This window comes from Rhinopithecus bieti, unplaced genomic scaffold (genome assembly GCF_001698545.2).
Source record: "Rhinopithecus bieti isolate Rb0 unplaced genomic scaffold, ASM169854v2 scaffold_39857, whole genome shotgun sequence".
Lineage (NCBI taxonomy): Eukaryota > Metazoa > Chordata > Mammalia > Primates > Cercopithecidae > Rhinopithecus > Rhinopithecus bieti.
This window is the reverse complement of record NW_016816641.1, coordinates 554306-565982: the sequence shown is the minus strand read 5'-3', so window position 1 is coordinate 565982 and position 11677 is coordinate 554306. Positions and strand designations below refer to the sequence as shown.

The 11677-nt window shown below is 44.1% G+C and overlaps 1 protein-coding gene across 6 annotated transcripts in view; it reads left to right on the top strand.

Moving 5' to 3' along the window:
* Positions 1–177: 177 nt before the first annotated feature.
* Positions 178–11677, top strand: part of CRTC3 (CREB regulated transcription coactivator 3) — a 122758-nt gene continuing 111258 nt past the window's right edge. For 4 of the 6 annotated variants that reach the window (XM_017855002.1, XM_017854999.1, XM_017855001.1 and 1 more), the window contains exons 1-2: positions 179–486; positions 9736–9834. In XM_017855002.1, coding sequence (XP_017710491.1) covers positions 478–486; positions 9736–9834 — 108 coding nt within the window. In that variant the 5' untranslated portion in view covers positions 179–477. Of the gene's footprint in view, positions 487–9735; positions 9835–11677 lie in introns of all 6 variants that reach the window. The other 2 variants (XM_017855003.1, XM_017854998.1) reach the window with 2 other exon arrangements.

Here is an 11677-nt window from a genome sequence, read left to right as displayed (position 1 = left end):
GGCGGTGAGAGGTCGCGGGGCCGAGGCGATGGCGGGGCCGGGCGGGGGCCGCGCCCGGGAACCGGCGGCTGGGAGGGGGACCGGAGCGTCCGCGGCCTCGGCGCTTCCTCGCCTGGCGACACCCGTTAACTGTTCGCGATTCCCGGCGGAGGTGGGAGGGTCGCCGGGTCCCGTGTACGGGGAGATGGGCAGGGGTGAAGCCCGTGGAGGCGGTCGGCCGTGCGAGGGCGGCCTGAGCGGGAGGAGGACGGAGAGCCCCGAGAGGAAATCGCAAACAGCTCGGAGGCCGGCCGGGTGGCGCGGCGCGGCTTCTGGTCGCTCCGAACATCCCCCACCATCGAGCCCTGCTGTTCTGCCGGCGTGGAAGGCCGCGGGCACCCCAGGGTCCCACGCGCTCGTGGAGGGAGCTCTGTGCACAAGTCCATCCAGGGCCCGGCCCTGGGGTGGCTCGGGGTGTGGGTACCACGACGGGATTCCATGTCGAGTGTGAGTCTCTGCTCCTTTTACTCCTTGGAGGTGCTTTATTGGGTCCAGTTTACTTTGTTCGGCCCCGGATATTTAGTGAGAACTGACAAGCGTCGCTGGTGACTGAGGAGGGACCTGAAGGAATCAGTAAGGCGCGAGCCGGGACAAACACCTGGCGAGGTTAGGTAACCGCTGAGTGAGGCAGTGGAGGATGGAGAGCCAACCGGAGTGTCCTTGCAGGATTGCAGAGAAGGAGGGTCAGCAGGAGTGGGGCTGGCCTTGAGGATCCTGAATGCTGACCTTGGAGGACCATCGGGAGGATGGGGGAGGATCTGCAGATACGGGGGGACCGAGGTGGGGGAGACAGCTTGAAAGAGAGCTGAGCGCAGAGTTGCAAACCAGCTGAGTTGCAGACACATTATTTTTTGGCCAGCGCAGTGTTTTGGAAAAATTGAATCTGTTGCCAGAATTTTTAACTTGGAAGACTTCCACACAAAATCCAAATTTCCTTATTATTTATTTATTATTATTTATATATATTAAAAATTGGGAGACCTGTTAACACTAGTCCTGAGTTCCTGCATGACAGCTACGGACAGGCTGGAGCTGGGTGATGATGAAAGGGAGCTCAGCTCCCTTTCAAATGGAGCAAGAAATCTAGTTCGCCACCATCCACACCACTGTCTGTCACAGTCCCTCAAGGGGAAGCTAGGTGACAGTTGCCATTTATACTCATGATGGTGTTTTCTTTAAGTGAAGTTAAGGAAAAAGTGAAATATTTCCTGTACTTACATTTCTGTTCACATTGAGAAAAAATATATATATAGAGAGAAAGAAGCTGAAGGTTTCAAGAAAATGTTTTCTTATACCCTGTCAGCTTCACTCATTTATTACCTGCCTGGCATCCACTGGCATTTACTTCTGTGACCTTGGTTAGATTCAGAGATGAACTCGATAAGCTCAGAGCACATTAAAAAGAATGGGTGGGCCGGGCGCGGTGGCTCAAGCCTGTAATCCCAGCACTTCGGGAGGCCGAGACGGGCGGATCACGAGGTCAGGAGATCGAGACCATCCTGGCTAACACGGTGAAACCTCGTCTCTACTAAAAGAATACAAAAAACTAGCCGGGCGAGGTGGCGGGCGCCTGTAGTCCCAGCTACTGGGGAGGCTGAGGCAGGAGAATGGCGTAAACCCGGGAGGCGGAGCTTGCAGTGAGCTGAGATCTGGCCACTGCACTCCAGCCTGGGCGACAGACCGAGACTCCGTCTCAAAAAAAAAAAAAAAGAATGGGTGGGTGAAAACTGAGGATTAGTGTTGGGGCCTGTGTTGTTTAGATACATACTGTACATTGTTTATGTACAAATACATGCACTGTATATGTCTGTATACCTATGGTGGATCCAATCTTTCACCCAATTCATGAATCTCCTTTAAAATATCCCTGAGAGGTGAGGTCATGAGTAATGTACAGACTCTCTTTTAAAGGCAAAAATTTTTCACAGATCCTCACTGTTTACATTACTTTCAAATAAAAAAAAAAAGTGTTTACTTACTTTCAAGAGACCTTGCTATAGCTCAGGGTCTCTTGAATTTAGCAAGCCTAATCAACTGTGGCCATATGATAATTCAGTCACCACTTTATTCTAATTACTACAAAATTAGGGTGTCATTTTGCCCTTCACCTGGTACAGGGAATCATTTACGTATTAATTCTGCCTGTGTTTTCTTCTTGGCCAGTTACAAGTAAAGTAACACTGCTTGACTCCACTGTGCTCATAAACATATCTGTAAATGATAACACTGAATTTGGCTACTAATGTTTGCTTATTTAAAAATCTTAAGGGTTATTTTCATAAAGAATCACAAAATTAGAACACTTCTCATGGAGAACTCTTAGATTCCCAGCATGTCTATGAAGGATGTGTCTCTAAGCATCCAAAGATCCCAGTTGGAGGAGTATCCACCTAGTCCATAATTGGTAACTGGATGGCAGATATACTGACTTTCTAGCCCATTACTAGCCCATGATAGACATACTAATTGATAGGGCAGACATTACTGATCCATCTAGATGCTCTTTCCCCTCTGAGCCTGTGTTGGGATTCAAGTCCTTCTCTACATAATCAAAGCAATCCTTCAGAGTTGGCATTAAATCCTATTCACCTAGTGGGTAGGATAGACTAGATTGTGGAGGATTTTCTCTAGCTTTAGAAGTCCAGCATTATCAGGAAGCAGTGGGAAAATTTTGAGAAGGGAGTACTAGGAGGAGGAGTTGACTGGTGGTAGCTGGAATGGTAAAGAGAGAGAAGAAAGTGGGGTCGGGCATGGTGGTTCACTCCTGTAATCCCAGCACTTTGGGAGGCTGAGAGGGGCGGATCACAAGGTCAAGAGATTGAGACCATCCTGGCCAACATGGTGAAACCCCATCTCTACTAAAAGTACAAAAATTAGCCTGGCATGGTGGCACGTGCCTGTAGTTCCAGCTACTTGGGAGGCTGAGGCAGGAGAATTGCTCGAACCCAGGAGGTGGAGGTTGCGGTGAGCCGGGATCATGCCACTGTACTCCAGCCTGGGCGACAGAGTGAGACTTCATCTCAAAAAAAAAAAAAAAAAAAGAGAGAGAGAGGGGAGGGAAGAAAGTGGTTGCAGGTATGCCTGGGAAGAGGCTGTTCTGTTGTACATTTATTAATGTATTCATTTGTCAGTATTTGAGTGCCTACTTTGTTGTTAATGGGGTGTGTGTTTGTGAGGGAGAAGGGTGAAAACATGGGGCTGTCCTTTAAGGATCTTACTAATTTGTCCCACAAATTTACTTACTGAGTGAGTCCTTAGTGTGTGCCAGGGGTTAGGATGGACACTGGGTATATAGTAATGAGCAAGCAAAACACAGTGTCCTAATGGATTTTAGGATTTAATGAGGAAGACATTGATTTAGTAAGTGAGGACACATTTTGGTGAATATCACCAAAGCAGAAGTAGCTGGAGCTCTGGACATGTATGGTAGGGAGTTCTCACCTCTTCCAGTGGCCTAAAGGCTCAGTGGGAGTAGGGAAGGCATTTGAGGGTTTGTGTGTTGAGGGAGGGAATATGTTGCAGGTACAGAGAACGGAGATTCAGTAAAAGGGGATGAGGAGGATGATGTGCGATGAGGCTGGAGGCATTCACAGGGATCAGGTTGTAGAGACAGGATTTGGAACTTGATCTTAAGGACAATGGAAAGTCACTGAAGGGTTTGAACCATGGGAGATTTGCATTTTTAAAAGATTCCTCTAGCTCCAGCATGGTGGGTAGAAGAGAGGAGGAGGAGGATTTTAGCAGGAGATGTGATAGTGGTATTTATTAAGATGGTGGCAGTCGGGAGGCAGAGCGGTGAGCAGATTGATACTTAGGAGGTGGAAAGGACTGGATTCCATGAATGGGTGAGGAAGGTGAGAAAGAGGGAGGGCTCGAACCATTTCAGGGTGTTCTTCATTAAGCAGACACCGGCAGGAGCAAGTTTGTGCGGAAATGCTGAGTTTGAGGTGCCTGTGAGGCACATAAGTAGAGATAGTCCAGCAGGCAGCTGTTTAGATGGTTTTGCAGCTTGAGAAGAAAGGCTGGGCTACTGAGAAAAATGGAGGAATTGTTGGTATGTAGCCACAGAAGTAGATTTGGCTGCCTAGGAAGAATTGATGGAACAGATATTATAAACTGGTGGCTTAAGTTCTGTATTTGGCCTTCTAACATGTTTTTGGTTTTGACCCAAAATGTGGTTAGTTGGTTGGTTGGTTGGTTTTAATTAGGGCTAACAATGAATATTGGGATTTTATAGTAAAATCTGGACTTTGGTTTTTTTTGAAAAATGAGATAATCTAACAATACTCACCCGAGATTTCTGGATGGCACCAGTTGCCTGGAGCTGAATGTTGGCTGCCCCATTAGAAAGGCCATGGATGTGGTCTTCAGTTTGCCACAGTCTGCACCACTCTCTAAGGTATTCTTTGTAGTGATCCCAGACTGCTTCACTTAGATTCCCTGCTTGGCAGCTATAGGCATTTGAGTTTGTGACCCTTGTCAGAAAGTGAACTATGAGGCTGGGTGCGGTGGCTCACGCCTGTAATCCCAGCACTTTGGGAGGCCGAGGCGGGTGGATCACCTGAGGTGTCGGGAGTTTGAGACCAGACTGACCAACATGGAGGAACCTAAACTAAACATACAAAAAATTAGCCGGGCATGGTGGTGGGTGCCTGTAATCCCAGCTACTCACGAGGCTGAGGCAGGAGAATCGCTTGAGCCTGGGAGGCAGAGGTTGCAGTGAGCTGAAATCGTGCCATGGCACTCCAACCTGGGCAACAAGAGTGAAACTCCATCTCAAAAAAAAAAAAAGAAAGAAAAAAAAAGAAAGTGAACCATGAAGAGGGCCTAGGAGAAGCCCAAGGAACTAAGGAACTATACACCATTTGAAAGGGAGGTGGAGGAGCTGGCAAAGAAGGCTTGAAGAGCAACCAGAGGGGCAGGAGAAAGCCAGGAGTACTCTTGTGAAGGGGAGGGAATGCCGACCAGCTGAGCCTAGTGCTGCTGACTTGGTCGACACAAAAGGTGTGTCCTTTGGTCTAGTCATGTGGAGGTCATCGGAGGAGGTCATCAGTAACCTTGGTGAGAGTTGCTGCATTCTCAGGGTGCTGGGTGAAAGGCTAACTGTGAGATGTTGAGGATGGGGGTGAGGAATGGAGATAGTGTTGGAAACTTATTCCAGAAGTTTGGCTGTGAAGAGCAACTTGTGTTGAGGAACCACAGGACTAACTCAGCATATCAACCTGGAGTGTTGATTTGACTTGTATATTTGTGAAGACTCATTATTTTCATGTGAAAATAAACCAATGATAAGACAATAGATATGTCATAGATTAGCGAGGTCTCAGAATGGAGGAGAGAGAGAAGATGGAAATATTAGATTTCGGCTAAATATTGAGGACTTTCCTTCTGCTAGGCACTGTAATCCCTTTCACATGTTGTTATCTCACATAGTCCTCAAAATGAGCCTATGGTGTGTCTATCTGGAATTTTCCTCATTTTGTGGATGAGTAAACTGAGGCTTAGAGAGGTATGGTTGCTGAGCTGGTAAGTGGTAGAGCCGGGGTTTGAATCTGGCTATCACAGTGAATGTCTATATACTCAGCTACTTTAATTTCCCCCATAAGGATCTTCAACTGCTTTTACTCCCTGCTATAAGGTATCAGCATCATTTATTGAAAAGACTTTTCTTTGCCCATTGAATTACTGTGGCTGTGGCAATTTTGTTGCAATCAGTTGGCCATATAAGTGTTGGTTTATTTTTAGACTCTCTTCTGTTCCAGCAATTTGTATATCTCTCTTTTTGACAATAGCACACTGTATATTATAGCTTTATAGTAAGGCTTAAAACCTAGTAATTTAAGTCCTCTAACTTACCTCTTTTTGAAAATTGCTCTGGCTAGGCGCTGTGGCTTATGCCTGTAATCCCAGCATTTTGGGAGGCTGAGGCGGGCAGATCGCTTGAGCCCAGGAGTTCTAGACCAGCCTCGGTAACATGGTGAAATCCGTCTCTAAAAAAAAAAAAAAATACAAAAATTAGCTGGGCATGGTGGCGCGCACCTGTGTTTGGGAGGTGAAGGCTGCAGTGAGCTGTAATTGTGACACTGCACTCCAGTCTGGGCAACAGAGACCCTATCTCAAAAAAAAAAAAAAATTGCTCTGACTATTCTAGGTCATTTGCACATCCATAAATTTTAGAATTATCTTGTCAATCTCTCTAAAAGGACCTGCTGGGATTTTGGATTGTAATTGTGTTGGCTATTGTGAGACTTTTCTCAAAAAGCAATTAATGAGGCCTGGATCTCATTTCCTGTAGGCATTAAAGAAAATTCCACTAAGATGTGTGACTGTAGGCCAAAGGTCACTAACTCAGTCAGTGAGGCAGGTACGGAAAATGAATGGAGGGGCCAGGAATGAGATGATCATGGCAGCTGATCCTGGGCCATCGTGGAGGAATAACAGGGTACAGTGAGGAGTTGGCAAATGCTGTCTAAGGGGGTGGCCTCTTCTCAGCTTCATTCAGCAATGCCTTGCAAGAACATAGGTTCATGTTGTCTGACCTTTCAATCACGAGAAGTTGGAAATCCAGATTTTTAAGCAGTGTCCTGATTTTTTCAATTGAAATTTAATACACTGAATGGGTCAACATCTGGTGGGTAAACAGAACACTCTCTAGGCGAAATGTGGCCCATGGACTGCCAGTCTGTGACCTCGGCCTTAGGCTAATCATTCTTTGGTTCACATGTTCATCATCTGTAAACATGAAGGTGTTGAAGACAGTCTCAAAGTTCTTTTCCTAGCTCAATGAGTCTAAATTTCAAAAAAGGAAAATGTCAAAATAACTCAAGAGTTTGAAGAGGTAACTGAGATCAGCAATAATGATAATATCTTAAGAAGTTGCCCAGAGCTTTACATTTGACATACTACTGTTGTGTCTGTGTCATTTAATCCTCAGTTTATCTTGTGCAGGAGGCATCAGAGTTGTTTGCCCAACCACACGGGAATTCCAGGTTACAATGTCACATCATCCGATAACAGGTCCAGTGCTTTTTGTTTTTTTACAGAGTCTCGCTCTGTCGCCCAGGCTGGAGTGCAGTAGCAAGATCTCAGCTCACTGCAAGCTCCGCCTTCCCAGTTCACGCCGTTCTCCTGCCTCAGCCTCCCAAGTAGTTGGGACTACAGGCGCCCACCACCACGCCCGGCTAATTTTTTTGTACTTTTAGTAGAGGCGGTGTTTCACCGTGTTAGCCAGGATGGTCTCGATCTCGATCTCCTGACCTCATGATCCGCCCGCCTCGGCCTCCCAAAGTGCTAGGATTACAGGCGTGAGCCACTGTGCCTGGTCTTTTTTTTTTTTTTTTTGAGACAGAGTCTCACTGTGTCACCCAGGCTGTAGTACAGTGGCATGATCTTGGCTGACTGCAACCTCTGCTTCCTGGGTTCAAGCAGTTCTCTTGCCTCATCCTCCCAAGTAGCTAGGATTGCAGGCATGCACCACCACACCCAGCTAATTTTTAGTAGAGACGGGGTTTCACCGTGTTGGCCAGGCTGGCAGTGCTCTTTTTTAACAGTCTTTGAAGGCTCTGGAAATAGGTGCTTTGGGAGGGAGAGCAGTTATGGGGGACTGTGAGATGGCCTTCAGCTCAGTTGAAGACAGGTCCCTGTCTGGATTTATAACTTGGGTTGGTTGAAGTGTCAAGGCTTTTGGGTAAGAGTTGGAGCCTTTGTGAGAACTCTCTGAAGGCAGGAACTTTTGCATACATTCATCTTAGTAAGCCAGTACCTGACATACTACCTGACACACAGTTAAGTTTTTGTATCAGTAAATCAATGGATAAATTGATCCTTCAAAAAAGAAATCAAAGGCTTTAAATCAAGGTGGCTGATAATTTTGTCCAGAGAATTTCAAGAATAGTCAAATGCTTTTGGTAAGTATTTTTAGAATGTTAAGATTGAAAGCTGAGAGACTTTATTCCTATAACTCCACTCCTAGATGGAAAAAACTCACCATGTCGTCCTCCTCCTGTTTGACCCTGAGATTTGGGTTTTGATTAATAGGTTATAACTGTCTCCCTGTTTAGTACGTTTGAGAAATCAAATACAGCAGGTATAAGGGAAGTTAAAGCCACTAAAGGATTTCATATGCCTTTAAAATTTCCAAATGGGTATAAGTCTTTATCTTTTAAGGATACATACTGAAATATGGAGTGATACGATGTCTGAGATTTCTTTCAGTGAGGCACTGTGGGTAGTGGAGAGGGTAAAGATAAAAGATGATTGGATATAAGTTGGTAATTTTTAAGCTAGAAGATGGATAGATGGGGTTTCATTATACCTGTCTTTATTTCACATATGCTATTTGAAATCTTTCATAATAAATGTAAAAAGGAAACAATCGCAGAGCTTTATAGGTTCAACAATACTTTTGGTCAACCAAACTTCACCTTTTTTTTTTTTTGAGTTCGTAATTAGTGTCATCGAGGGAAAGATGGGACAAAGGAAAGAGCATGGTGAAAATGGGCATATGGGCTTTGAGGCTGACAGCCGTGGCTCAGCCTCCTGCTAGCCACGTGGCAAGTCACTGAACTGAGTCTGGGTCTCCAGGTCTGTAACAGCAGGAGAGTACAGTCTCATTTGCATGGTTGTGGGGAGGATTAGGGATGAAGTGGGCCAAGTGTCCGAGAACAGCACCTGGCCCATCCTAGGGGCTTAGATCTGGTAGTGTTTTATTATTGTTAGAGACAGAGAGTAATGAAGGGTAAAAATCTGCCCCAGGGCTCTCGTCTATAACCCTTTTCTTCTGTATATGAATTATAGTGCCAATGGTTATGTAACCATGGAGCTAATTTATTATTTTAGAAACAGAACTCTTAAAGACCAGATCAGACCACTTTGAGATTTACAAGAACTGTAACCAGTTTATTGCTTTTTGAAAAATGAAGTAAGGAAGAACTTCCAGAAGAAAGGCATATTAAAATGGTGGGATGCCATTTTATAGCTATTGAACTGACCTCCTTCCTTACCCCAATTAATGATAATATCCAACGTCAATGAGTTTTTTTTTTTTTTTTTGGTGAAACTTTTCTCATATGTATATTAGTAAACTGTTTGGGAAAGCATTTTGGCAGTATATGTTGAGAGCCACCAAAAGGCCCATATCCAGAGATTTAGTAATCACCCTTTAGAAGGTGTTCTAAGGAAATAATTAAGAAGAACTGTTATATACCCATTAAAAATTATTCTGTAATAGCATGGAAAAGGCTTATGATGAGCATGCTAGGTTGTATCTATCTTATGATCACAGCTATGCAGTTCTTACCAGAAATGTAAATGGAGGCTGGAAAAGAGCATGAAGAAGGGAAAACAGTTAATGTGTTAGGGTTGTGGTTAGTAGCTTAGTTTTTCTTTCAGAAATTCTTTTATTGTTGTTAAAGATTATGCCAGTGTGTCCAAGCATACACACTCAAAGACCTTGCAAGAGGACGTTACTATCATGGTATATGGGACCTTTGGAACATGGGTAAGGTCTTTCTGAAAACAGAGTAATAAAAACCCAGAAAGCCCCGGAAACCTTGAGGGTGTGATCACTTAAGTAGAGAAGAAATTGAAACCAAGACTTTCATTCTTGAACCGTTCCCCTACAAAATACTATACTTTGATGCTTCTTTAGATCTTTGCTGTTACCTCTCAACGTTCTTGAAATCACTTTGTTTCCAGGTTCAATTTCAGAAGCTTCAGCAACTGCGCCTTACACAGTACCATGGAGGATCCTTACCAAATGTGAGCCAGCTGCGGAGCAGTGCGTCCGAGTTTCAGGTACTTCCAGATATGTGCTTTCTTGAAGCTGAATGGAGTGTAAAAAATAGACAAAGATGACATCTTGAAGGATAAGTTGGGCCTAGGTACAGTTCAGTCTTTTTGGAAAGTCCATTAATACTCTCTCTCATAGTTTCTACAGCATACGATAGTGTTATTTCACAAATGGCTGAAGGCGGCACTGGCCAGTAGAATTATAACACAAGCATATGTCATTTAAAATGTTCTAGTAGCTACATTAAAGAAGAAACGTGGGATTAATTTTAATATCTCTATTTTTCAAAATGCAGCTTCCTCATATATAATTTTAATATTACTTAAATAAATGTTTGGCTGGGCATGGTGGCTCACACCTGTAATCCTAGCACTTTGGAGGCCAAGGCCGGTGGATCACCTGAGGTCAGGAGTTCAAGACCAGCCTGGTCATCATGGTGAAACCCCATCTCTACTAAAAATACAAAAATTAGCTAGGTGTGGTGGTGCACAGCTGCAGTCCCAGCTACTTGGGAAGCTGAGGCATGAGAATCACTTGAACCCAGGAGGCGGAGGGTGCAGTGAGCAGAGATCACACTACTGTACTCCAGCCTGGGCGACAGAGCGAGACTCTGTCTCAAAGAAAAAATAAAAAATAAAAAAAAATTTAATCCAGTGTACCCAAAATATGATCATTTTAACATGCAATCAGCTTAAAAAAATTGAGAAATCTCACATACCTTTGTGTGTACTAAGTCAAAATCTGTTGCATATTTTATACTTAAAGCATACTTTAATTTGTACCAGCTGCATTTCGCTAGTTTCATGTGGCTAGTGGCTACCACATGGGTCAGTGCAGGTGTAAGGCACAGATAAGTAGTCTGTATTGAGTTTAGATTACTGCAGTGTCCTAGTGTGCTTTCATCATTCATATAAGTGGAAAGCCTTGTTCAAAACAATGTGGAATTGGTGTTTCAGACAATGGTATATGGCACTGTTGTTAAGACATGAATTAGACCTGCTTAGATATCCTAGTCTCTGAAACATTAGGAGCCTGTCATTCTAATTATGCAATTTAAGATTTGGTGTTAAAGTTGACATATAAACTTTAAGATGAAGCATTACTTGATTATTTGGATGCCTGACCGTTTTAAAAGCACTGTCTTATTTCTTTGTGATAGAAACTGGGTTCACTTTTTTGATGATGTCAAATGAAGCCAAATGTATTATTTAAGTTGGGGACTTCAATTTGAAAGTGCTAATAGGAACTCCAAGTATAGTTGTGATTAGAAAAAGTATAACATGAACATATTTGTACCCTGTTACACTGGAATCTTGTCTTCAGTATGATGACAATGGACTCTTTACCATATTACTGCCTGTATTAGAGATCTACCTTCATATATCAAACTACCTTATATATTAACCCACTGTGTTATTTAGTATCCAAGTAACATAGGTCTCTGCCTTATGCTGGATTTCATACTTCAGGAAATACAACATTGTGCAAGTTTGCTGTGTCTGAGATCCCAATTTTGTGCTACTTTATTGTCAACTTTAGAGGAATATAGAATTTACTATGATGTTCCCCTTCCGTTGCATTGGGGAATGGGATAAAGTGGCTCAAGCCTGTAATCCCAGCACTTTGGGAGGCCGAGACGGGCGGATCACGAGGTCAGGAGATCGAGACCATCCTGGCTAACACGGTGAAACCCCGTCTCTACTAAAAAAAAAAATACAAAAAAAAAAACTAGCCGGGCGAGGTGGCGGGCCCCTGTAGTCCCAGCTACTCGCGAGGCTGAGGCAGGAGAATGGCGTAAACCCGGGAGGCGGAGCTTGCAGTGAGCTGAGATCCGGCCACTGCACTCCA